The 26806-nt window shown below is 45.8% G+C and overlaps 1 protein-coding gene across 1 annotated transcript in view; it reads left to right on the plus strand.

The window, feature by feature from the left end:
• TBX15 (T-box transcription factor 15) overlaps positions 1 to 20382 on the plus strand; it is a 109116-nt gene extending 88734 nt beyond the window's left edge. The window contains exons 7-8 of the mRNA XM_081176538.1: positions 2356 to 2453; positions 17664 to 20382. Of these exons, the coding sequence (XP_081032664.1) occupies positions 2356 to 2453; positions 17664 to 18448 (883 nt within the window). The 3' untranslated portion in view covers positions 18449 to 20382. The remainder of the gene's footprint in view (positions 1 to 2355; positions 2454 to 17663) is intronic.
• Positions 20383 to 26806: the final 6424 nt, after the last annotated feature.

Raw genomic sequence — 26806 nt, forward strand, 5'->3', positions numbered from 1 at the left:
GGAGAGGTTTGATCTTCTTGCAGTCCATGGGACTCTCAAGAGTCTCCCCCAGCACCAGAATTCAAAAGCATCAATTCTTCGGCGACCAGCCTTCTTTATGGTCCGGCTTTCACTTCCATACATCACTACTGGGAAAACCATAGCTTTAACTATACGGACCTTTGTGGGCAAGGTGATGTCTCTACTTTTTAAGATGCTGTCTAGGTTTGTCATTGCTTTTCTCCCAAGAAACAGGCGACTTTTAGTTTCATGACTGCAGTCACCATCTGCAGTGATCATGAAACCCAAGAAAGTAAAATCTCTCACTGCCTCCATTTCTTCCCCTTCTATTTGCCAGGATGTGATGGGACCAGTGGCCATGATCTTCGTTTTTTTGATGTTGAGCTTCAGGCCATATTTTGTGCTCTCCTCTTTCACCCCCAATAAAAGGTTCTTTAATTCCTCCTCACTTTCTGCCATCAAGGTTGTGTCATCTGCATATCTGAGGTTGTTGATATTTCTTCCGGCAATCTTAATTCCGGCTTGGGATTCATCCAGCCCAGCCTTTCGCATGATGAATTCTGCATATAAGTTAAATAAGCAGGGAGACAATATACAGCCTCGTCGTACTCCTTTCCCAATTTTGAACCAATCAGTTGTTCCATATCCAGTTCTAACTGTAGCTTCTTGTCCCACATAGAGATTTCTCAGGAGATATCCACTCAGCCCCAAATGTGCCCTTGCCCTGCTCCATCCCACCACAAGGTCTACTACTGCTTGAGAGTAACTGAGGTCCATGAAAACATGGATACCTGAGGTTAACTTTAAAGTACCCTTGGTGGTAGGGTCTGAAGTGAGTTGTCAAAAAGAGGAGCATTGCTGGATCAGGCCCATTTAGTCCAGCATCCTGTTCTCACAGTGGCCAACTAGATGCTCACAAATAGGTTCTGAGCACAACTGAAAATCCCTTTCTGGAATTTCCAGAAACATTACTGTCTCCAACAGAGGAGACGTTTCAGTCCAACATTCCCCGACCTTGTGCTCTTGTCCAAATGTTTTCTTGGACTACATTATATCTGTATGCTTATTCCCTTGCTGTAGTTAAGGTTTGGAAATCTGAAGTAAGCCCCTGCCCTGGATCTGAAGCAAAGTGGAGCTTGTTTTAAGTGATCCGAAGCGAAGAGGCCCCTTATCCAAAGGAGGTTCTTAAGCCATATTTTCCCCACACTGCTAATAAACATTATTTCTGGTTTTCAAATGCGTGAAGCAGCTCTGTTTAAAGTTTCTTTCTGGACTGTGTTAGCGTTAACAATGCAAGTTCACATTGTTGTGTCAACTTGAGCCTTGTGCGACTCCTGTGGATTTCACGTTAACCAGAAAGGTTTGGGGGTTTTTGTGGTGCTATAGCCTGTGCTGTTGTGAGACTGCAAGGTGGAAACATCTTCTGTTCTTACATTCAGCAGCTTAGCAGCTAATAAACACTGTACAGCAACTTCTCATCTCTCAAACTTGCTATTACAATACAGAGTTTTGCCAGGCGCTATATATTTTAAACATCCACACTTCCGGGGTGACTTTGGAAAGTCAACTGAGCAATGGCATGCATGTTCAGGAAACCTTTTTAGCTGCAGCAACACAAGCTCCCTTAAGAGTCTCTAGGGACCCAAGGGCTGCAGAAATGGAACATGAGCAAATTCTCAAATTTAATGAGCCATAAGAAAGCAGGCCAGCGATAGGAAATAAAACAAAAGAGGGATGAGCAAGTAATGGAGGAAGGTTAACTGGTCTCCCCTGATTCCTCCTCACCTCTCTTGCTGTTTCTTTTCCCAGTCCTCCTTTAGCTTTGCGGAAAATAATGAAGGCTGTTAAGCCAACTCTGAGTTTGGACTCCAGCTCTGCTACAGGCCTTGAATGTGGCCTCCGGCTCATCACCTTCTGCCTCACTTTCTGCATGGGCTGTTTAATTTTTATTTATTCATGTCCCTTCCAGAGGTTTTCCCAGTTCAGAGTCTGAGGCACAGCTTGGAAAGATCAGTTTTTCTGATCAAAGAGGCAGTGCCAAATTAATCACTAAAGCCGCTTCTCACAAAGGAGTGGATGATTTAGAAGCCAACAGGAAAATATGAAGGAGAAAACCCGTATCGTTAAAAACATGGGTGATATTAAAAATAAAATAAGAAAGCACAGGTGTGCACAACATAGCAATTCAGAAAGTTTCTGTTGACAGAGAGAACAATAAAGCTGAAATAATCTCATTTATTAAAGTGGCTATACCTGCTCACTGACATCTCTCTCTCTCTCTCTCTCTCTCTCTCTCTCTCTCTCTCTCTCTCTCTCTCTCTCTCTTGTCTCTCTCCCTCTGTTTTCCTTTCACAGAACTGGCCTGGAGGCCATTATGGAAACATATGCATTCTGGAGGCCTCCCGTGCGCACGCTCACCTTTGAAGATTTCACCACCATGCAAAAACAGCAAGGTGAGCCATTTTATAATGGGCACCAGAATGGTGGCAATGAAGCAACTGCAGAGCCGCTCTAATGGGCATATGGTATCCAGCTGAATCCCTGATAGTCCTGGGACTCCTGACAGCCGTGCAGAGATATAAACCAGAAAAAGTTCAGCTACTAGTTTCAGAAACAGGGGAGATTTCGTAACAGGGGCACTTTATAGCCACTGCAAAGCCCTCTGTATGGGTAGTTCATATTTGGGCTAACACCCCTCCTGTATGAGAGAGAGAGGCACATGTGCTTTGAGTTTGGAAGATCCCAAGCTGAACCTCCCACTTAAGTAAGCAAGATTTCAGACGAAAGGCCTAGGAAAGGCCTCTTTGCCTGAAAACTTGGGAGAACTGCAGTCAGTTGGAGTAGGACAGGGCTGGGGGAATCTGGATCCCTCCAGATGTTGTTGGACGCCAACAACACTTTGTTGTTGTCATCCATCTGTCTTGAGAGACAATGGAGTGCTCCTCAAAGGGTGAAGAGAACTTGAAGTGGCCTCCTCAGGGCGCAAGCCTGGGCAGCGTGTAGGGGCTGCCCAGGTGACAAGACCTTCCTCTCGGCCTCACTGATGTGGTCCAAAGGAAAGCAGAGCAGTGCGTTTGTCACCAGCTTGGCTGCAGGAGTTTCTGGAAGGAGGTGTACAAGGTGCCTTCCAGCCGTCCTGGGGACTCCACTCTGGATTTGTGTAGGGTTTACTCCTTAGCCTTTTCCTCTACTGAAGATATCCCACAAGGTTCAAGAAGGACACTGACAAACTGGAACGTGTCCAGAGGAGGGCAACCAAAATGGTCAAAGGCCTGGAAACGATGCCTTATGAGGAACGGCTAAGGGAGCTGGGCATGTTTAGCCTGGAGAAGAGGAGGTTAAGGGGTGATATGATAGCCATGTTCAAATATATAAAAGGATGTCACATAGAGGAGGGAGAAAGGTTGTTTTCTGCTGCTCCAGAGAAGCGGACACGGAGCAATGGATCCAAACTACAAGAAAGAAGATTCCACCTAAACATTAGGAAGAACTTCCTGACAGTAAGAGCTGTTCGAAAGCCAAGGAGTGTGGTGGCGTCTCCTTCTTTGGAGGTCTTTAAACAGAGGCTTGACAACCATATGTCAGGAGTGCTCTGATGGTGTTTCCTGCTTGGCAGGGGGTTGGACTCGATGGCCCTTGTGGTCTATTCCAACTCTATGAGTCTATGGTCCAGAATTGATCCCTGGGAGATGATGCCTAAAATCCCAGAGTTGGACTTCCCCCCCACAACACACACGCTTCAAGCTTTTCCACCATCTGCAATGTTCACTGGATCAGAAATCCAAAAGAACTACCAAACCACCCAGACTTGCCCAACTCTATGATTCTATGATTCTATGATTCTAGGTAGCAGAGGTTCAGGGTCCTTTTTCTCGATGGGCTACCTTCCCAGGTTGACGAGCCCCATCTGCCCCCCATTTCCCTCTACAACACGTGCAGAAACTGCCTTCTTGACCATTGGGCCCACTATTGGTTTGGTCTGCTCAATCCGTCAGAGCCCGTCTTTGCATGCAGGGGAAGTCCCTAACTCGCTGAGGGGTTGAGCCCCATTGGCTACCCTCACCTGGTTTATCCGGCCAGTCAAAGCCGTTTCCTGGGGTGTGGCCCCTGTCAAATGCCGACAGCTTTTAGGAGCCACAGGTAAGAGCTGAGTGCAAGTAGGGACCGAAGGTGGGCAAGCTACGCCAGAATGAGCATGACATGTCCCCCATCAGATACTACCCTTCCCCTAGCACCCCATACATGGGAGTTGTAGCTTGACAATATCTGGAGGGCCATAGGTTCCCTATCCCTGGAACAGACAATGCTAGGCTGCAGGAGCCCATGGTTTGAATCAATATACGGTTTCTTCCCGATAGAGAAAGAGGATGTCTACTTAAATGAGCTTACAATGAAAGGTGTCTGGTCAACGTAATGGTGGTGGTGGGAACGTCAATGCATTTTCAGTTCAGCATTGGGTTTCCTTGTACGTATGTGGCTGACTTCTTGCTCTCTTCTGCCTTCCTTATTTCATCCCTTGTTCATCTGCCAGTTGAGACAAAGCTCCTCATTTGTAAGTTTACTGTTCCCGCACGGCTTCCCTGCTGCTTTTTCCATCTCCTTGTCCCTGCCAAGGAACATGGAGCCCTGATAGACGATCCCTGCCTTTAGCAAAGGCCAGGGCTGAAATAAACCTCCGCTGTTATTTTTTCCTGGGAAAAGTGGCAACATTTCCAGTGTGCTTGTCACAATATCCCCACTGTGGTTTGCATTCTCCCAGGCAACTATGCCCAAGGGTGGTCTTTTGAGGGCTCACCAGGAGTTTCTGCCCCAGAGCCAAGGATTGCCTCCTGGGCGGTGACCAGGAAAGCAGGGAGGAGCTGTACTGCTTTGCTGCCTTCCCTTGTCAATAAATATAAGGCATATTTATGCCATCAACTTCTGTCAGTTCCCTACCAGCCTAATTATCATGGTTTCCCTTGAAGAAATCCCAGAAATGGCAGTTTGATGTAGGTGTTAAGAATTCTCTAGAAGAGCCATGGCTCCTTGTATGGAACTAGACCTCTCAGAGTTTGTTTAGATAAAAGATTATGCCCTCACAATTGCACAAAAACCATTAGAAAAAAACAAACAAAATGAAAGATAAAACATCAGCAACCAAAGTCGAACAGTGGCAGTAAACCTAATGGAAACCATGCTTTTAAAAAACCAACAACCCGCTCTCTTGTGCTAAATTTCATTGGAAGAATTTACTGGGAGAGAAGAAATGGCTATTAAACCAGTTGGAACTCCCTGCCTATTGATAACAAGCAGGCACCTTCACCGTACGCATTTTTGGCACATGCTAAAAACATTATTGTTTAGGCAAGCCTCCCCAGGTGCTTAAAAAGTTGAGGTAATTTTAATCTCTTTAAGTATTTTTTTTAAACTTTTGTGTGTTTTAAAGTACCCTTGTAAATTGTTATTGATTTTCTTGTTTTATCTTTTTGTAAACTGCTTTGAATTATTATTTTTTAAAAAAATAAAAATAAAGCGGTGTATAAATTTTATGAAATGAATAAGTAGAATAGCTAGCCCCCCGCTTCATCCATAGTGATTGAACTGTGAGGTTTGGGTGGGCAAAGGGGACCATTACATTTTGTGACCTCTTCTTAGCTCCCGTGTTCGAAGGCTATTGGGGGCTGAGGGTGATTCACAATTTGGATAAAATTGGGAGGAGTCAGCAAGTGTTTCTGAGGTACATTAAGTCCCATGGCCCCCACTGTTCTGATATAATTTAACTACTGCTTCCTCAGTCCACAGTTTATTTAAATGTATGACGAGGAAGCTTCTGTATCATTCCGTTTTGTCAGATTTGTGACCTATCCATTGCTCCCCCCCAAAAAAAAATGTTTAGGGGTACTCTCATTTTGACCCAAGAAAACCTCCATTTTATCGTTCAAATCGGGGAAAATAAATACAGTAAATGGACAAAAGTGCAAAGATTCACAAAATGTTTAGGGGTAGGCGTCCCCCTGCACCCCCCCTCCCCAGAAAAAAGCACTGCACCTATCCAAATTTCAGAGGTATTTCCTGGGTGCTGCTGAAAATTCTCTCTCACCCACTCCAAAGCACTTTCAAGAATTTAACACCAAACCCAAAAACATACCATCTCTGTTGCTTATTGTGTTCCATTAATGCTACATGCAAAGACCTCAGGGACCATGGCTTTTAGTGATTTGCCCCTCTTATGTACTGAGCTGAATCCGAGAACAATAGGATCCAGAATGCAGCAGTCTGATTGGTCCACAGGAGCCACCCAATCAGACTGCTGGATGAAGTGAATCAACAACCTGATTGGCTTGCATGAGCAGCCAATCAGGCTTCTGGAGGAAGTGAATCCACAACCTGATTGGCCTGCAGGAGCAGCCCGTAATTAGCCAATCACACGGGGCCCATTGGGTAAATAATGTATATATAGCAGACCTTTTGGGGAAAGTTTCATTCATTGCTACTACGAGTTGAATAAAGAGCGTGAAATTCAAACTCAACTCCGAGTATATTTCAACTGCCTAGGACTGGAATATCTGTTCTATCCTGTTTGATTGATACCCTTGGTCAAAACATTGTAGGTAAATAGTACTTTCTACAACTTACATGTGTGGCCAGGCTAATAGCAGTCTCCCCCCTTTCCCCCCCTTTTCTAGTGGTGGTGTCAATATAGAACTTTATAATGCCTTGGGAGTAAAAAGTTGACACCCCCTCCTCAATATATTTGCTCCGATCAAATTCAGAATGCCCCAGAGCTGTTTTTAAAATAAAATGTTGGGAGATCAGATCACATGTCTGCCTCATCCCATGTAGCTACTACAAGACTGTGAAAGGTAGCCCTGTGCCTAAAGGCTTTGACTCGGAGCCTGGGGCATGTTTTAGCTGCACATTTGCTTGTGAGCATCCCTGGATTATCAGGCCAAGTGTGGCATTTTCTGCTGCAGTGATTAGATGGACCACCAGGCCTTGAATCCATAGCTGCACTGATAACCTTCTGCCCCAGTGGCTATCAAATGACATGTTCATATCGGCCGCAGCAACTGCTGACACAGTCAAGTAATATAAGGGAAGGAAAATATTTCATGTATTTTTAGCTTCTTTAAATGCAATTTGGCAGCTGAAAAACCAGGAAGCAAGCCAAGACCATGTGACCGGTGAGCTCCCTGCAGACTTACTACCAACTGTTGCCTTGGCTGCTCATTCAGGATGGCATCAACTAAAATTTGTCCCTAGTTCAGGACCCATTTGCCAAAGTCATAAATGACTTTACACCTACAGCTTTTATGGTCTTCATTTTGTGTGCAGCTTTCCGAAGAGACCCTCAAGGATAGCTAAGCTCAAGCAAAAGGGGAAGTTTTAAAGGCATAAGGATTTGACACCCTGGAAGAGATGGGTGGCTTCGCATTTTTCCAGCTATGTAAAACATTGAACCCAGTAGAACCAACAGCTAAGAGCAAATTAATAATGCTGCCTATGCTAGCCCAAGGGACATGGGTGGTGCTGTGGGTTAAACCACAGAGCCTAGGACTTGCCGATCAGAAGGTCGGCTGTTCGAATCCCTGTGATGGGGTGAGCTCCCATTGCTCGGTCCCAGCTCCTGCCAACCTATCAGTTCGAAAGCACATCAAAGTGCAAGTAGATAAATAGGTACCGCTCCGTCGGGAAGGTAAACAGCGTTTCCGTGCGATGCTCTGACCCGGAAGCTGTACACCGGCTTCCTCGGCCAATAAAGCGAGATGAGCGCCGCAACCCCAGAGTCGGCCACGACTGGACCTAATGGTCAGGGGTCCCTTTACCTTTACTGTGCTAGCCCACGTTGCTAGTCCTGGAAACAACCATCTGAATCTTATATGGAACCGACTGAAGACCTGTGGCCCATTGCTAAACAACTAGAATCAGGCTCAACACAATGTTTGCCCCCTGGACTCCTGCTCATGTGTGGAAGATTATGTTCTTTGTAACTAACTTCCTTACGATTCAGCTGGACTTTTATGACCACCGTGCAAAACATGGACTCAGTGCTTTCTGAGTTGCTGAACAAGAGAGGTTCAGGGCTGATCTGTGGACTCGTCAGCATTTTACAGGCTCTTTGACATATATAAATTATGATTATTAATTACATTTATATACCTCCCTTCACCCAAGGATCACAGGGGACCACAGCAGAAAAGGCCCGATCTCATGTTGTCATTCTCCAGACCTCCTGCAGAGGAGGCACACTTAAGGCCTGGGATGATGATCACAGGGTCCAGGTCAGCGTATGGGGAGAGGTTGTCCAAAGTATTCCCTACAAGTAGCTTGTAAATAATTGTTGTTTTCCATTTATGTCACTTTCCTTTAGGAGAATTAGGTCAGAAAGTCAAAACTGATTTCAATAAACAAAAACAAGCAAGCTGCTGCCAAATAAATAAATAAATGAGATTAACAAAATCTTCCTTCCTTCCTTCCTTCCTTCCTTCCTTCCTTCCTTCCTTCCTTCCTTCCTTCCTTCCTTCCTTCCTCTGTGCTTTTTACATAACTGAAAGTCCCAGCCCACAAAGATCTCAGTCATTATAAATGTTTTGTAGTTGGCTTCTTTCTTTCTAGAGGCGCTTAGGAGGACATTAGCAGGATTAGGTCGTGAAACAATGTGAGAAGCACAGCCCAGACGACAGATTTCGGCACGTCCGTTTCACTAAGAAATTCTCCTGCGCAAGCCTTTATTTATTTTTTATTGTCTATATTTTTCTCATCTTCCAGAAGCGCTCAGAGTGGCAGACAAAGTAATTGTAAGATTCAGCAAACAGTTTCTTGAAACAGTAAGAAACACAACCGCCACTTTAAAAGCAACAACTGTGAAACTCCTAAAGCCTATTACTGTAGCAGCAAAGCGTAAGAAATGATACGTATTAAAACTGGCTACAGTAAAGCTATTTGTGTCACACATTAGAAAGTCCCTTTGGTGGAAGAGACTCCAGGATCAGTTCTAGGAGGACCACAAAACACCACTGCTGTTCCTTCACAGGGAGTGCTGCTCCTCTCCATCCATGTTTTTGTAGTTACAGTATTTTTCGTCCTATAGGGCGCACCGGCCCATAGGATGCACCTCGTTTTTTGAGGGGGGGGGATGAATAAAAAAATTTATTTTCCCCCCCCAGCCACGGCTGCAGCCCCAAGCCTTGCGCACACCTGCCCAAAGCACAGGGTGCCCTCCGGTTGCTGCCCACAAGCCTTGTGAGCCCGCGGGAATCCCGCCGGGCACGCAAAGCTTGCGGATAGCTTCCTGAAGCCTGGAGAGCTAGAGGCATCTGTGTGCACCGACCCCTCTCACTCTCCAGGCTTCAGCGAAAGCCTGCATTCGCCCCATAGGACGCACACACATTTCCCCTTCATTTTTGGAGGGGGAAAAGTGCGTCCTATGGGGCGAAAAATTGGTACCTGCAAACACAGGTAACTACAAAAGGGCTGAAAATTAATGCTAGGCCTACTCAGATTATACCCATGACTAAATTAGGTCTACTAATTTCAATAGGTTTTCTCTGAGTAAAAGTTAGCTCCACCCACAATAAATGTGTCCCCTTACTCAGATCTGTTACGGGGGAGGGGGAGGGATAAAAATCTGAAAAACTTCATTGGCTATATTAACAGACATTTTGAAAGGCATCCTAATATCTCCTCTGAAGGCAAAATGGGGAGAAAATTTGGGCAGTGATTTACCAAGGACAGATGCCAGAATATAGGTTTTTCCTCAGGATGAATAAGAGTTGGACTGAATGCAGGCTTAGTCCCAGTGCATGGTCCTGGTGCCTAAATTTTCAGGTGTCCAGCTCCTTCATGGGGAATTTTGTGGGTGCCTGGGTACCCAGGGCCCCAGGGAGTTGGCACCTATGACTGAATGCATCTGTTGTGGCCCATATACTGTGGAACCAAAAGGGGCATGGGTGGCGCTGTGGTCTAAACCACTGAGCCTCTTGGGCTTGCCGATCAGCAGGTCAGCGGTTCAAATCCCTGTGACAGAGTGAGCTCCCGTTGCTCTGTCCAACCTCCTGCCAACCTAGCAGTTCGAAAGCACGCCAGTGCAAGTAGATAAATAGGTACCACTGTGGCGGGAAGGTAAACAGCATTTCCGTGCGCTCTGGTTTCCATCACGGTGTTTTGTTGCGCCAGAAGTGGTTTAGTCATGTTGGCCACATGACCCTGAAAGTTGTCTGTGGACAAATGCCGGCTCCCTCAGCCTGAAAGCGAGATGAGCTCCACAACCCCATAGTCGCCTTTGACTAGACTTAACCATCCAGAGGTCCTTTACCTTTACCTTGTACCATACTGTGGAACCCCACCCTGCAGAGCACTGCAGAGGATTCTGTACATTCTTGGTTTTTCCAGAGCGATGCCAAAATTCCTTGGACCTCACAGTTTCTCTGTGTGAAATAAGAATGTGACTTATGTAGAACGTATCTAAAAATCTCCAGTGGCTGCACACAGGAAGGGAAGGATGGTGGTGGTGAGGAAGTGACATGTGGGTATAGCTTGTCCATTATTATTTTTTAAAATGATTTTATTGTCCACACTTTTTGAAACAAAGAGGTAAATTTGGGACAACCAGGGAATTTGATAATAGATTAAATGTCGTTGCAGCAGGGGACTAAATCAGAACCAAGTAATACTTAATACTTAGTATTTCTAAGCCCTAAACACAACCAGAACCTTGTTTCTAAGATGCCAATATGCCTACCCTATGACTACAGGAGAGGACTATTTTGCAGAGGGGTTCCATTTCAGCCCTGTTCCGCCCCCTGTTCCGCCCCCATTCTGTCTTCTTCCCGGTCAAAAAGGACCTCCACATTGGCGATTGCTCATCAGTTGGACGTGTCTAAATATTGCCGCCTGTACTAAAATTGATTGTAACATCAGCTCCTTGATGATATTCTCATTATGGCATCTCTAAAAACCTTCCAAGGAACGCTGAGGTTCCCTGAGCAATGGTTTTAACTTGTATACAACAGCACATCATGTTCTGTGTGCGACTGCTTGTTTGATTTTTAAAGGCTTGCTCATCAATAACATTACTGAGCAAGTAAGTGGCATTTTGCCAGACCAGGACATCGCGTCTTTCTCCTAAGAAAGCTGTCATCTCTCTGGCCGAAAGAGATCAGGAAAATGACAGGTGCAAAAGACCTTCTGTAGAATCCTGTTTGTTTTACAGAAAAAGAAGCATCTAGCTGGTTTAAACCAATAACTAGGCTCTACCCAGCTTAAAAAAAAAGCAGCCAAAATAATAGAGATACACTTCATAACATAAGGGCTCTGGAAGAGCTGAGCATTTTACGAATGACGTCACCGACACTGAGCTTGGGACGAAGCAGGTTTGAGATTAATTAAATGCACATGGCAATGAGATGTTATGGACTGGGGAGAGCCAAAAAACTATTAAACACTTTAAATGTTTTGGGGGTATTTTTGAAACCAAGTTGAACCCGATCCAAGTTCTCATTATTAAAAATATTTGGCTCTGCTTCTTGACTTTAATGAAGAACATTTAGGGAGGGAGAAGAGTTCCAGTAACTCTGTACTATGTCATTTTCCAAGAGTGCAGAAGCTGTTGCTGGCTCCTAGACACAATTCTTTTTCTCAAACAACACAGATAGGAGATGCTAGCAATGGCTCTGCGGGCAGAGGGTTTGCCAAAACTCATTAACCCCAGCCCCAGCCTTACAAATGTGTAGCAACTAGTTTAGAATCCTTCGCTTTGAAGCACAAACGATTGAGAAAAATTACCGTACTATCCTCAGGTAATTCTCAGCTTGTGCCAAGCAGGTTTAGTTCTCCAGTGCTGTGTCATCCATGAGTGCATTGAGCCCTTTTCACACTGCGATGGGAGTAGGACCAAGACATTGGGTAGTTTTGCCTCCAGCAGGGGATCTTCATCTGTCACATTTGTACCTTGCTCTTCCTGCAAGGAGCCCAAATCAATGCACCTTAAGGCTTGCCGAAATTTTATCCTCATAACAACCCTGGGAGGTAGTCCAGGCTGAGAAAACCATGGCTGGCTCACGTTTACACTGTGGGCTTCATGGACTGAGCGATGATGATGATGATGATGATGATGATGATGATGATGATGATTTATTATTTATACCCCACCCATCTGGCTAGGTTTTTCCCCCAGCTACTCTGGGCAGCTCCCAACAGAATAATAATAATAATAATAATAATAATAATAATAATAATAATAATAATAATGCGATAAAACATCTAAAAACTTCCCTAAACAGGGCTGCCTTCAGATTACTTCTAAAAGTCAGATAGTTATTTCCTTGGCATCTGATGAGAGGGCATTCCACAGGGCGGGTGCCACTACTGAGAAGGCCCTCTGCCTGGCTCCCTGTAGCTTCACTTCTTGCAGTGAGGGAACTGCCAGAAGGCCCTTGGAGCTGGACCTCAGTGTCTGGGCTGAATGATGGGGGTGGAAGTGCTCCTTCAGGTATACTGGGTTGAGGTATACTGGGCCGAGCAAGGACTTGGAGCCACGTATCTTTAGCCAAAGTCTAATTCTTTTGCCCTTCTGGCTCTCCAAAGCCCATTGCTGGCCTTCCTTCTGCACATACATATGCCTGTCACAGTGATGGGTATTTCGCAAGTGTTTTATAATTTCCAGGTTATATGTGTAATAGCTCCAATTTGTGACCTTCTGTAATCATCTGGTGGAAAATTCCATGGACGGTGTGTACAGGAAATGTGGGGGCTGAATGCCAGCGACTTCCAAATCCAATACTCAGCATTCTGTGGATAATTGATGGAGGAATGTCAGCCTGAAGGGAACTGATAAGCATCAGCTACTGCTTTTGTGAACCTTGCTGATTCCTCTGGTCACATGGGGTTGCACCTGCTGGGTTTGATGAGGTTAGAGGAAAAGGCATGGATGGTTGCAGTGTAATTTCTTGCACTTCCACTGGTGTGCAGAAGGACAGGGAAAACTCTGTCTCTTGCTCTTCTTAGAGGTTCTCTAGCAATGTCCAGAATGGGACTCCCCATTGTGAAGTTCCCTTTCCTGGATCTCAGGTTTGACGTAGACAATAACTTGGAAGTGGTACGATCAGACACAGCATCCTCCCTCGTGTACATGCTTCTTTCTTTTGTACTTCTGCTTTCCTTCTGACATATATAATTTTCATGATTTGAAATGCTAAAAAGCCAGCAGCCTAGCATCCCTGAACCCCACAAACTCTTGTGAACACAGGCAACAGTGGTTTGAGTGTATGCCCCTGTCAGGGAACTGACATCAGAGGCACAGGAGAAGGAGAGGGTCTCTGATTCTGCAGGAGAAGGTCCCAGCGCTAGGGGGAGACTCAGCTGGGAAGAAGGGGAAGAGAATGAGTGTAACACCAGGGATCCAGGAGAGCAACGGGACAGGGAGGTGCAGGGGCTCCAGGACTCTTCGTTGGAAGTTAGCGAGGAGAGCCCAAGCACCCCTCTACCCACGCCCACCCTGCGCAGGAGACTCCCACGCAGTGAGAGGCAGAGACAATTAGACGTCAAACAACTCTTATGTTGGCAGCGCTTTAAGAAACGCCCACAGACAGATTCTATGAGTGACTAAGGGCAGCCACGCTGAGATGGGCTGTGCAGTCCGGAGGGTTTAACCAGGCAATCTAATGCTCAAACGGAGCAGGATTACGCACGAGTAACTCCCAACCATTATAGCCCCATGCAGTTGTTGTTGTTTAGTCATTTAGTCGTGTCCGACTCTTCGTGACCCCCTGGACCAGAGCAGGCCAGGCACTTCTGTCTTCCACCGCCTCCCGCAGTTGGGTCAAACTCATGCTGGTAGCTTCGAGAACACTGTCCCACCATCTCGTCCTCTGTTGTCCCCTTCTCCTTGTGCCCTCCATCTTTCCCAACATCAGGGTCTTTTCCAGGGAGTCTTCTCTTCTCATGAGGGGGCCAAAGTCTTGGAGCCTCAGCTTCAGGATCTGTCCTTCCAGTGAGCACTCAGAGCTGATTTCCTTCAGAATGGATAGGTTTGATCTTCTTGCAGTCCATGGGTCTCTCAAGAGTCTCCTCCAGCACCATAATTCAAAAGCATCCATTCTTTGGCGATCAGCCTTCTTTATGGTCCAGCTTTCACTTCCATCCTCCATGCAGTAGAACATTCTAGAAATGTTGGTTTCTTTCAGTTCCTCACCCCCCCCCCAAAATATTAAGCTCGGTTTGCCACATTTCCACATCAGTTTGTGATTTTTATTTTATTTTTTTTAAAAAACCAAGTCCTTGTGAAAAATACAGTCGACATATTAGTACGCATTTTCCCAAATATACGCATTTTTCTATGCAATTTTGCACAATACAAGCTATTTTCCATCCTCTGTTCATTTTTGTATGCATTTTTGGTTGGAGGACTGCATTGCAAAATTTGGAGAAGTGTGGAAGGATAGCGGCAGGGCTGTTTTTCTAGAAAAAGAGGTGCCAGAACTCCGCAGGAATGCCTTCCTCGTTTTCTTACAATGGCACCCAGCTGAGAGGTGCCGGAACCGAGTTGTGGCAAGTCCAGCTGAAAAAAGTCTTGGATAGTTGTTTTTCGGTTCAAGTATTGTTTTAGGTACTGTGAATTACATTAGCTCACATTAAAATGAGAACAGATTCAAGTTTCTCCTCCATCCTTCACCATGAGTAACTCTTAGTCTTTCCTATAACTTTCGGAAACTAGTTCAGCCCAAGAATACCTTGCTCACTGAATAAATGATCTATGGCCAACACTTCACAGAACACCTTAGTATGGATTCATTTTTTGATGCTCCTGAACAGACATGTCACTTCCCATTTTCAATTTGCTTCTTCAGGGCTTAATCCTGTGTGGTGTAGTGGTTCAGAGCGGTGGACTCGTAATCTGGTGAACCGGGTTCGCTTCCCCGCTCCTCCACATGCAGCTGCTGGGTGACCTTGGGCCAGTCACACTTCTTTGAAGTCTTTCAGCCCCACTCACCTCACAGAGTGTTTGTTGTGGGGGAGGAAGGGAAAGGAGAATGTGAGCCGCTTTGAGATTCCTTCGGGTAGTGATAAAGCGGGATATCAAATCCTCCTCCTCCTCCTCCTCCTCTTCTTCTTCTTTATTTTTGACAGGTTAACAGGACAACAAGTCACAAGGTTCAGAAATTCAGAGATACTAGAAGTATCTTAGGTGCAAGTGTTTTGAATAGAAAGCTAGCTGGGTCTTGTATGCAAGATAATATACCGGAGACTTTATTAGAGGCAGAAAACATTTCACTTACCTCCGTGCAGTAATCTGGTTCTCATCCATGTCTTTGATCTGCCAGAGTCATCTGTAAAATATTTTTAACAAACATCATTATGAAGCCAATTTTCCCCTGCCATTATGTCAAAAGCCAGATACAACATCAATATGCTGGGGGGGGGGGGGAATTGACATGTCACTAACAAAACATGTAGTAGAATCCTATCAGTGGCGTGTGGTGAATATTACAGTCAAAGACCAGCTCAAAAAGCACAACTGGGACAGCTTTCACAAGAATAAAATATACATGTAAAGCAGTGTACAACAACACCTTAAAGATGAAAATCTAAGATAAGCGCATATACACATAAAGACCTATAAATTTGGGCTTCCATACAAATTGGTCCTGCCACCCTAGAGGCCGACTTCGACTGTTTTCCTAGCGAACTACCGTATTTTTCGCTCTATAAGACACACCAGACCACAAGACGCACCTAGTTTTTGGAGGAGGAAAACAAGAAAAAAAATATTCTGAATCCCAGAAGCCAGAACAGCAAGTGCGATCGCTGCACAGCGAAAGCAACGATCCCTCTTGCTGTTCTGGCTTCTGGGATAGCTGTGCAGCCTGCATTCGCTCCATAAGACGCACACACATTTCCCCTTACTTTTTAGGAAGGGAAAAAGTGAGTCTTATAGAGCAAAAAATACGGTAATTTGTTTCGGGGTCATCTTGTGGGCTTTGCCTAAGAGGAGAAAATTGAGTTTAGACTTATCCGGAAGGTCAGCAAGCCTCACCAGCTGGGGGTCAATGGTATCTCTGCATACCTCATCATAAAAGGGACATCTAAAAAAGAAATGTTTGGGGCCTCCTAACGGGCAGGTGCAAAGTCTCTGAGCATACGGGACTTTTCCAAATGCTCCTTCCAAAACCGGCGAGGGCAAGGCTGAGCTTCTGGCTAGAGTAAAGGCCCTTCTTATGTTTCTTGATATGAGAAAATAGAGGTATGCTCCTGGGACCACAACATACCCCTCATTTTCTATGATTACATAATCGGGGGGCTTCAAGCAGTCCTGTTGTCTCCCTGTGTCCATGATTCTTTGTCTGACTACAGATCTTGCTTGGCCCAGGCCCAAGTTTAGAAGGGCTTGAGGAGCAAAGCCCACTTTCTGGAGAGTATTCAGAACTTCTGTCTGCCAGCCAGACTTGAACCGGTCACATAGAATCAGTGGGGCTATTCCTCGGGGGAGCAGTTTCAGTGTCAGCTATACAGTGGTGCCTCGCAAGACGAAATTAATTCGTTCCGTGAGTTTTTTCATCTAGCGAATTTTTCGTCTTGTGAAGCACGAAATCCCATAGGAATGCATTGAAATTCAATTAATGCGTTCCTATGGTCAAAAAAAGTCCAAACAAAGCCAAATTTGGTACAAGAGTTTATTAAGTGCTCTTAAAAGTCACACATACTGTAAAGAGCATTTCAAAAATTGAAGGAACAATAAATTAAGTTTCTAAACATGACAGAAAAACATTTAAAAATCAACAAAGTGTACATTACATTTTCTAAGACTCTGGGGGACGACTCAAAGAAGGTTCCTCTTCCACTCTTTGCTTCTTGCTTAAGAACCTGTCCATGGTCTGCTGCTTCATCCGCCTTTTCAGCACCTCCCTGAAAGGCGACATGACCATCATATCAAAAGTGTTAGGAAGGAAGGGGAATAAAAGATCAGGATAGGTTCAAATTGAAAGCAAGGCGGAATAGCTCTGTCTTACAGGCCCTGCGGAAGGAAGTTAAATCCTGCAGGGCCCTAGTCTCATGGGACAGAGCATTCCACCAGGTCGGAGCCAACACTGAGAAGGCCCTGGCCCTGGTGGAGGATAATCTGGCTTCCTTAGGGCCCGGGACCTCTAAACTATGATTATTCATGGACCTTATTCATGATGATGATTGTCAGGGAACTGCCATCGGAGCCAAGAGTGGAGGTAAGGCTCCCCAACGATGCGGGAGAAGGGACCAGCAGTGGGAGAGAGAACACTTCCGTTGGGGAAGGAAATCAGCGGGACACCTGGGAGAAAGGGGAGCAGGGAAGGACTTCGGAGAGAGGGCTCCAAGACTCTTCCACAGAGACCAGCGGGGAGAGTCCAGGACCTCTGCTGGCCACGCCCACTCTGCGCAGAAGACTTCCGCGCAGGGAGGCTAGGCGGAGACTTGGCGTCAAGGAGTTTTTATGTTGGAATAAGTTTAGGAAACACCGACTGACGGATTCTGCCAGTGACTGACACAGCCACGGAGTAAAGGCTGTCCAGCCAGGGAAAGGTTTAGCCAGGGAACGTTGCCTAGAGCATCCGCACCCTCTACGCACAAGCAACCCCCAATTCCCTTTACAATGATGCTTGGTGGTTGTTCTGCATTCTGCCTCAGAAATGTTTGTTGTCGCTTTTGTTTTCCAGGGGGCAGCACAGGCACTTCTCCAACCACATCCAGCACAGGGACACCTTCCCCTTCTGCATCCTCTCACCTTCTCTCTCCATCATGCTCACCGCCGGCCTTCCACTTGGCCCCCAACTCTTTCAATGTCGGCTGCCGGGAGAGCCAGCTGTGCAACCTTAACCTCTCTGATTATCCCCCATGCGCAAGAAGCAACATGGCTGCCCTGCAGAGCTACCCAGGGTTGGGCGACAGTGGATACAACCGGCTGCAGAGTGGTGGTGCGTCTGCCACTCAGCCCTCTGAAAACTTCATGCCTCAGCGGACTCCATCTTTGATCTCAGGGATGCCGGCTCCTCCTTCGCTGCCCAGCAATGGCAAGATGGAAGCTTACGGCGGCCAGCTGGGGTCATTCCCAACTTCGCAGTTCCAGTACGTCATGCAAGCTGGCAACCCTGCCTCCACTTCATCTTCCTCACATATGTTTAGCGGCGGCCACATGCAACAGAGCTCCTACAACGCCTTTTCCCTTCACAACCCTTACAACTTGTATGGATACAATTTCCCAGCTTCTCCGAGGTTGGCAGGAAGCCCCGAGAAACTGGCCAACACCCAAAGCACTTTACTCTGCTCTTCGCCTTCCAACGGGGCCTTCGGAGAGAGGCCATATCTGTCAACGGGAATGGATCATGGGATGCATGTGATCAGCCCTCCCGGCAACAGCCAACCCCCAGCCAATGCTTGCGATAATAGACAATACGGGGCTGTCCCAGGGTCCTCTTCACAAATGTCAGTGCACATGGTTTAACTGGTGCTTGGAGCCACCATCCTGGTCGACAGTGAGCGAGGATCTCGTCATTTCTATGGGAGATCTCATCCCTGTTTCTTTTCAGCTTTTGAAAAAGGACTTGTTTGTGAACAATGAATGGAAACACAAGCCATCCTTAGCTAGATCCCAAAGAACCTGATAGCAGCAGACTGGAGTCAAGACCGTCATGTAACTGAGTGGCTTCTGTTCCTAATGGATTTTAAAAATAATAATAAACAAAGAAAATGGCATTGTTTGCGGAAAACCTGGGGTGGGGTGGGGAGACCTATATAGTATATGCATTAACTATCTGAACTTGGTGCGAACTGTTCACAACAGAGGAAGTCCAGTGTGGGTGTGCTGTTCCTTCTCTTTCCCAGCTGCAAGCAACAAGACTTCGTTTCCCAGATCTGCACTGCCAGTAAGAGGCTCTTGTTGTAACATCACCATCTTTCCCTATCTTGTCATCTACAGTCATTAAGTTGAATCTACGGCTTTCTCTCACCCACTGTAGGAAAAGAACATTGTGTTTGAAGTGGCCATTCTCTTCCTTGAGTAATTTTTTTTTGGTGTTCTTGCTGTTGGGGGCCTTTCGCTCTCCCTAGACGACAATAAATTTCCTAACGAAAGCGTGCCATCGAAAAAAGGGCGAGGGAGGATTTAAACCATTAAAAAAGGGTTTCTTTAACTTTGCAAGGAAAGGCCTCTGTTAAACATGCTTGGTAGCAAAAAAAGAGGATCTCTGCTGCACAAGATTCTGTGTTGAAAATGTTGCGTAAGGGGAAACGGAGTTTACCGTATTTTTTCGTGTATAAGACACCCCCATGTATAAGACAGCCCCTATTTTTTTTAACCCAAAATTAAGAAATTAAGTTGTTTAGCTTTTTTTTGGGGGGGGGAGGTCACTTCTGCCAATCGCTCACCTGCCTGCCTGCTACTGCCGATCGCTTGCCGCAGCCACTGCCGGTTGCACACCTCGCCGCAGCCGCCAATTTTCTGCCCTCTCGCCACCACCACCAGTCCACCCGCCCACTTGATGCAGCTGCCAATCACCTGCCCAATTGCCACAGCCATGCAGGCCTTGCTGCAGCCATCAATCACCCTCCCAATCGCTGCTGCCAATCTCCTACTTGCTGCTGCAATTAATCGCACGTCCCCCCCTCTGCATTCACTATCTGTGTATAAGACGACACCCAATTTTTGCCTATTTTTTAAAGCAAAAGGCAACGTCTTATACACGGAAAAATACGGTAATTGTACGTACGTTCAGTGCCTTTGAGCTATTGATAGCCTAAGTAACATTAGCAAAGCCATAGCAAGGCATGCTTAAAATATATATCACTCAGAGGAGTCAACTGGAAGGGAAGGAAGTCTCCAGACTGTGATAATGTCAAATGACAGGTTCTGTAAGAGGCTAGGCCTGTTCTGTGAAAGTATCCAGCCTAACCCCAGCCATCTTGCATGTACCAGGGGAGTGGTGAAAGCTACTTATTAACTTCAGGGGAAAGTCTTCTTATCCCCTGTCCAGCTTGCCAATTGGACCATCAAGTCATGGCCAATTTTCTTTCTTTCTAAATTACTGTTCTCTTCTGGTTTTATTTTTCCTTCAGCTCTTTTAAAAGTAAGCAAACAAGTGATTCAGAGCACGTGCTAAGAAGTTTTAAAGTCGTGTGGAAGTCCAAGCACCGAGCAACAGAATACGGAAATTGCAGTATAGGAGATTTGTTTTGATGTGTTGTAGATAAATGTATTTATGTCTCTAGCGTGTGGGGGAGGGAGGGCAATCAATATTATGAATATTAAAAGAGGGTAATAAATGGGTATGTAAAATATATATTAAGAAAGAAAATGTATAAAGATTTGCCCTCTGCAGGGGACTCTGTTTGTAGGTGCCAAGCACATAACTAATGCAAAATAAACCTTTGTTCCTTTTGTGTTTTGTCCGTCTGGAAATCATGCAGGCGTCCAGTTCCAGAGTGCTGGGATGGTTTTGCCTAATTCATCCTCTCTTCCCCTTTTTATTTTTTTAAAAGACAGCTTTTAAATACAGCTGTCAAACACCTCTATGGTTGGGTGGGTTTCATACCATTCAAATGGACCTTCTCTGGGCATAAAAGGTAAAGGGACCCCTGACCGTTAGGTCCAGTCGTGGACGACTCTGGGGTTGCGTCGCTCATCTCGCTTTACTGGCCGAGGGAGCCGGCGTACAGCTTCCGGGTCATGTGGCCAGCATGACTAAGCTGCTTCTTGCAAACTAGAGCAGTGCACGGAAACACCGTTTACCTTCCCACCTGAGCGGTACCTATTTATCTACTTACACTTTGACATGTTTTCGAACTGCTAGGTTGGCAGGAGCAGGGACCGAGCAACGGGAGCTCACCCTGTTGCGGGGGGTTTGAACCGCCGACCTTCTGATCGGCAAGTCCTAGGCTCTGTGGTTTAACCCACAGTGCCACCATTCCAGCCATAAAGCAGAATTATCTTCATAACAGAACATCAGATCAGAGCAATTTACAGGGTTGGCAAAGGCCATTAAAATGATATTTTCTCTTCCGGGACAATCTTCTGCATGAAGAATGGGAGCTGTGCGTTAGCAGATGTGCAGTTGCACAGCTCCTATTAATTTCACAGTACAGGTGGATTGACAGTGTACCTATTCATCCTATGACTGGGTAGATGGACCAGTAGATAGGCCAAATTCATAGTCAATTGTCTGAAAAAGTACAGGAAAGCTGGCGTTGGGATGGGCAATCAGGAAACCAGTTAAGGCAACTGCTTTCAAAGAAATAAGAGCAGCATCTAAATTGAAATAATTTGTAAGAGAGAAGATTGCTGAATATTTGGATTTGAAGATCTATACAGTGGAAGCTTGGTTCTTGAATGGCTTAGTTGACAAATTGGCTCTCGAACACTGAAAACCCAGAAGTGTGTGTTCTGGTTTTTGAACATTTTTCAGAAGCTGAACGTCCAACGCGGCTTCCGCTTGAGTGCAGGAAGCTCCTGCAGCCAATCGGAAGCCGTGCCTTGGTTTCTGAACGTTTCGGAAGTCGAACGGACGTCCAGAATGGATTACGTTCAAGAACCAAGGCACCACTGTATTATAATTGACTGAGCACTTGGTAATAAGGTCTAAGTTTATAACATGCACTTTATATATTTTAAAGCACTTATCCATACTGTTTAGAAAATTGCAAAGTGGTGTACAGAAATCATAAAGCAACAGGTGACATTTAAAACAGCATAAAGCCAAAATACAAAAATGCATAACAAGACAATATCCACTCCAGCAGAGCATCCTCTATAGCTGGTGATTTGTGCCAATTCAATGTAAATGGCCCAGAGATGCTTGAGCAAACAGATATGCTGAAAGCACAAAACAGTCAGTTCACTCCATATTTCCAAGGGAAGGTTGTTCCACATGGTGGGTGCCACCACCTTAAAGGCCCTCTTCCAAATAGTTGCAAAATGGGTTTCTGATTGCTGTGGCACTTCCAAGAGGTTCTGAGAATATGACTGGCTAACATGAAAAAGAGAGCACACACAAATCCAGCCATCAGGAATTAAGGAGAGGAATGGAAGGTTTTGGTGCTATGACAACATGTCTCCAGCCCCATAGGAACCTCTCTTTGGGAATCTATTCCATGTCCAGGAAGCTGTGTCTGTGAAGGATGCAACAGAAGGGTTAAAATGTTAGGAAAAAAGGGTGAAAATAAAATAATCGACACACACGCTGTCTTGTTGTGGTGATGATTCTGGGATGGAAATCTAGACTGGTGAACCTTGCCATGTGTTTGCACCAGCTAAATGCAGCCCATACCTACATGGTTCCCCATAATCTCACTTCTCACAGCGAGGGAACTGCCAGAAGGCCCTCAGAGCTGGACCTCAGTGGATGTCATGTCAGAGCACCACATAGAAGCATTTAGTGAGTGTCACCGAGAACGGTGGGTGGGTGGAGGAGAAGAAATTAGATCATTCTCCAGTTGGGAGGGGAACTTGTCCTGGTGGGATTCATGCAAAGAAGGCTGGAGTAGTTGAACCTTAATTGAACTAGTTGATTCACTCAGTATCACTCAGTACTTACTAGCTCATGCTTTGACTGTTTGGAGATACTGAGTCTGCATTCTGCTTTATCTATTTTAAATAAGCCATTGGATCACAGGGATTCCAGCAAAAAAGAAAGTAGACCAAGTGAAGGCGGAATCAACGCACCTGAAACTAGGAGATAAAATGGCAAGTGCCCAAAGAGATCCTTCAAGCCCAACTTTTGTTACAGAGCTACCCACAGTAGCTTCACACAGTAGATGGAAATGAAAGTAGCGGCTAGAGATGAATTCAAGGGGCTACTTGGTGCATCATTGCTCATAAGAAGGGTTGTGAACAAACTCATTGTGACAAAGGGATGGATATAAAGATAACTTCTCTGTGCTAATATTTCGTTCTGCCTTCTCATGCTACTTATTCATTCATTCAATCAATAATCAATCAATCAATCAATCAATCAATCAATCAATGCAACAGCCGCCATGTTTAAGTTATCCAAAGTCTTCATCAGTTACTCAGTGATGTTGCACATGCCCTGCCCCTCCCAGTCACTGCCAGTCAGCCCCTGCTTGGATCCCGGTTTGACATTTCTCATCTCACAGGTCCTTGACGCTGGATCCCAAAGGACAGCTGCTAATGTTCTCACTCAAACACACGTTGTCCTTTCGCCCTCTGCAATGCTAACCATGTCTCGCAGCAACTGCCACGGGAATACTGCCACCCCAACAATAGACTTACTGGATTTTGAATGACACACATCAACCTGCTCTCTCTGTGTGATTTTAGCAGCAAAAAACAAGTCCACGAGGAAAGGGTTAATCGTTCCTCCCCCTGCTACTGCTGCTTGCAACTTCAGTGCCAGCTCCTGGATGGTAACAGTGACTAGACTTCATTGCAGGGTGGTGTACGCCATCCTTTTTTTATTTTAAGACGTTTTTATACTGCTTAATCATTTCTAAGCATTGTGCATTTGCAAAAAGAGAAAATGAAACAATAAATGATCACAGGGCTGTTTGCACCATAAAAATACAAAACAAGAACACAAAACGCATAATAAAATCAAAAACAAAACAATACCCTCCCTCTCACAAACACATTTAAAAGGACGTAGAATAGCCCATAAGCCAAAGACTTGGCTATAGAGAAACATTTTCGCCCGATGCCTAAAGCTATGCAATGAAGGGGCCAGGTGAGCCTTCATGGGGAGAGCGTTCCACAAGCAGGGAGCCACCACAGAAAAGACCCATTCTCATGATCCTACCCTCCAGGCCTCTTGCAGAGGAGGCACACAAAGAAGGGACTCAAATGATGATGATGTTGGTCATAGGGTCTGGGTTGGCTCATATGGGGGGAGGCGGTCCTTGAGATATTGCGGTCTATGAGTCCTGAACCAGGTCTTCTATTTTTCACTGAGACCCAATATTCTCTAAGAATGCAGAATGACAGACAGCAGGGTAGGGCAGCCCTGAGGAAAGTCCTTAAACTAGTTTCAGCAACAAACGGGCTTTTCAAATGGTGTGGCTGGCATCGCTGAAACTTGTTGACTGCAGTGGCTAAGGGTCAATATCAGCTTGTGATTCGATGACCCGATCCCCGTTTGGGGGAATGAAGACACGTGGACACAGTATATTAGGTTAATGGGCAAGAAAAGGCCACAACTTTATTGATTACAGCATGTGAGAAGGTATTGGCTTAGGCACTGGACCACGGAAGATTTCACTCCACCCACTCGAAGAGGGGTGAGTCTGAAGAGGGGTTAACCACCAGTAGGGGGAGCCTGTTGATGCTAATACAACTATAAGCTCTCCCCTGATGTCACCAAGGGTCGTGCCTTGGCCCCCCCGCCACACAGGCATCGGACAGGATCCACGACCGCCGGATTCCTTTAACGGAATACCCAAAATTTAAGGGTAGGCGATGGCCACACCTAGCCCTCCCAAGCACCAATGACATATTCCAATGCCTAGCCGCCACCCGAGCCCAAACAGCTCGCCGCCAATACCCTCACAGTTGCAATCAATTCCTAAGACTATTGGTTATGTTAGCAAGCCAAATATCGTTTCCCCGATCTGAGAGATGAACGCCGTCATCCCGGAATAGGCTCTGGTTGCCAATCCAGATATCATCATGCAGATATCGTCAGGGCTTTTCAAATGGTGTGGCTGGCATCACTGAAACTTGTTGACTGCAGTGACTGAGTGTCAATATCAGCAGAACAACTATAAGCTCAATTCCAGGGGGAAACTCCATAGCAACAAAGTTTATTAGTCTGTTGGATAGTTAATTTCCTAATTTCACCGGGGAGTTCGAACTATGTTGTTCTAAATCCTGGAAAGTGTTCTCAAGGGACCAATTCTGTATGTGCAGGGAAATGGCCGGGGGGTCTCTCTTCAATTGTTCCATGACAAGGCAACATGACTAAAGACTCCATTGAGCCTCACTGTATATGTCAGTGTATATCTTCAGTTGCAGTTCAATTGAAGTTGAGTGTAATGCCCAGAAATACTCTCCATTCGCCCAGCTGTAATATCTATATTTCCCCTTCATCAGTTGCTGCTACAATTGCACCGCTGGGAGATTCTTAAATTCAGTTTTCTGCTACTATTATTCATTTCCCCCCGCATTTTAACAGCTAAAATAGAACATGATTATTTATGATGTCTAAATATCTCGCTCTAATGCTTCTCCCAGGCTAGGAAAGGAAACGGGAGCCATGAAGATTTCAGTGAACCACAGCTGCCTATGGCGCTCCCACCAAGCTCCATACATCTAGGTGAACTCTGCCTTCACAAGCAGCTTGGCCATTTTCTCTAAACATAGGCACAGATTTTAGGATAAAGAAGAAGAAAAAAGCATCAGCGGCAGCATTGACTGTCTCCATTATATCTTAATATATAAACGTTTATAGTACTGCAATACCCTTTGATAAATTGCCCATCACTTCACAACTACCCAGTTTTACTTCTCCCTTAACATTCAGTGTTTTGTCACATCAACTGATGACAAAGTAACTCTACAAGATAAGGGACTCAGGTGGTGCTGTGGTCTAGACCACTGAGCCTCTTGGGCTTGCCGATTGGAAGGTCGGCGGTTCAAATCCCCACGATGGAGCGAGCTCCCGTCGCTCTGTCCCAGCTCCTGCCAACCTAGCAGTTCGAAAGCACGCCAGTGCAAGTAGATAAATTGGTACCGCTGTGGTGGGAAGGTAAATGGCGTTTCCGTGCGCTCTGGTTTCTGTCATGGTGTTGCGTTGTGCCAGAAGTGGTTTAGTCCTGCTGGCCACATGACCCAGAAACCTGTTCGTGGACAAACACCGGCTCCCTTGGCCTGAAAGCGAGATGAGCGCTGCAACCCCATAGTCGCCTTTGACTGGACCTAACCATCCAGGGGTCCTTTACCTTTGCCCCCCCTTTTTTTTACAATACAAGAACAGAAGGGAAAAGGAAGAAACGCAACTGTATGTCAAACAGAGCGGAGCTGAACCTAGTTACTAAATTCTGTGTTCATTCTCATGTGTCCGTGTGTGTGTGTGGTATTTTCAGCCATTTTTTAACACTTGCAGACACAGTGTTCAGTTGGTTAGAGCGTGGTACTGATAATGCCAAGGTTGCAGGTACAATCCCTGCAGGGGACAGCTGCATAGCAGGGGGTTGGACTAGATGACCCTCAGTGTAATTTCCAACTCTACAGTTCTATGATACTCATTCAAATGGGTTCTGGTTACGTTCTGTTGGCTTCTGCTGCTCACCCGCACTATACATTTAAACCAAACAGTCATGGCTTCCCCCAAAGAATATTGGGAAGTGTAGCTTGTCAAGGGTTCTCAGAGTTGTTTGGAGACTCCCATTCCTCTCACAGGAATGCTGTTCTCAGAGTGGTTCAATAATTCATTTGTATGAGAAGCTGCTGTCCTGAAATATATCAGGGTAACTCAGTTGGATTAAACTGGGTTTGTTGTTGTTGTTTGGTCGTTTAGTCGTGTCCGCGTCTTCGTGACCCCCTGGACCAGAGCACGCCAGGCACTTCTGTCTTCCACCGCCTCCCGCAGTTTAGTCAAACTCATGCTGGTAGCTTCGAGAACACTGTCCCACCATCTCGTCCTCTGTCATCCCCTTCTCCTTGTGCCCTCCATCTTTCCCAACATCAGGGTCTTTTCCAGGGAGTCTTCTCTTCTTATGAGGTGGCCAAAGTCTTGGAGTCTCAGCTTCAGGATCTGTCCTTCCAATGAGCACTCAGGGCTGATTTCCTTCAAAATGGAGAGGTTGGATCTTCTTGCAGTCCATGGGACTCTCAAGAGTCTCCTCCAGCACCAGA

This window comes from Podarcis bocagei, assembly GCF_964188305.1.
Source record: "Podarcis bocagei genome assembly, chromosome: 17".
Classification (NCBI taxonomy): domain Eukaryota; kingdom Metazoa; phylum Chordata; class Lepidosauria; order Squamata; family Lacertidae; genus Podarcis; species Podarcis bocagei.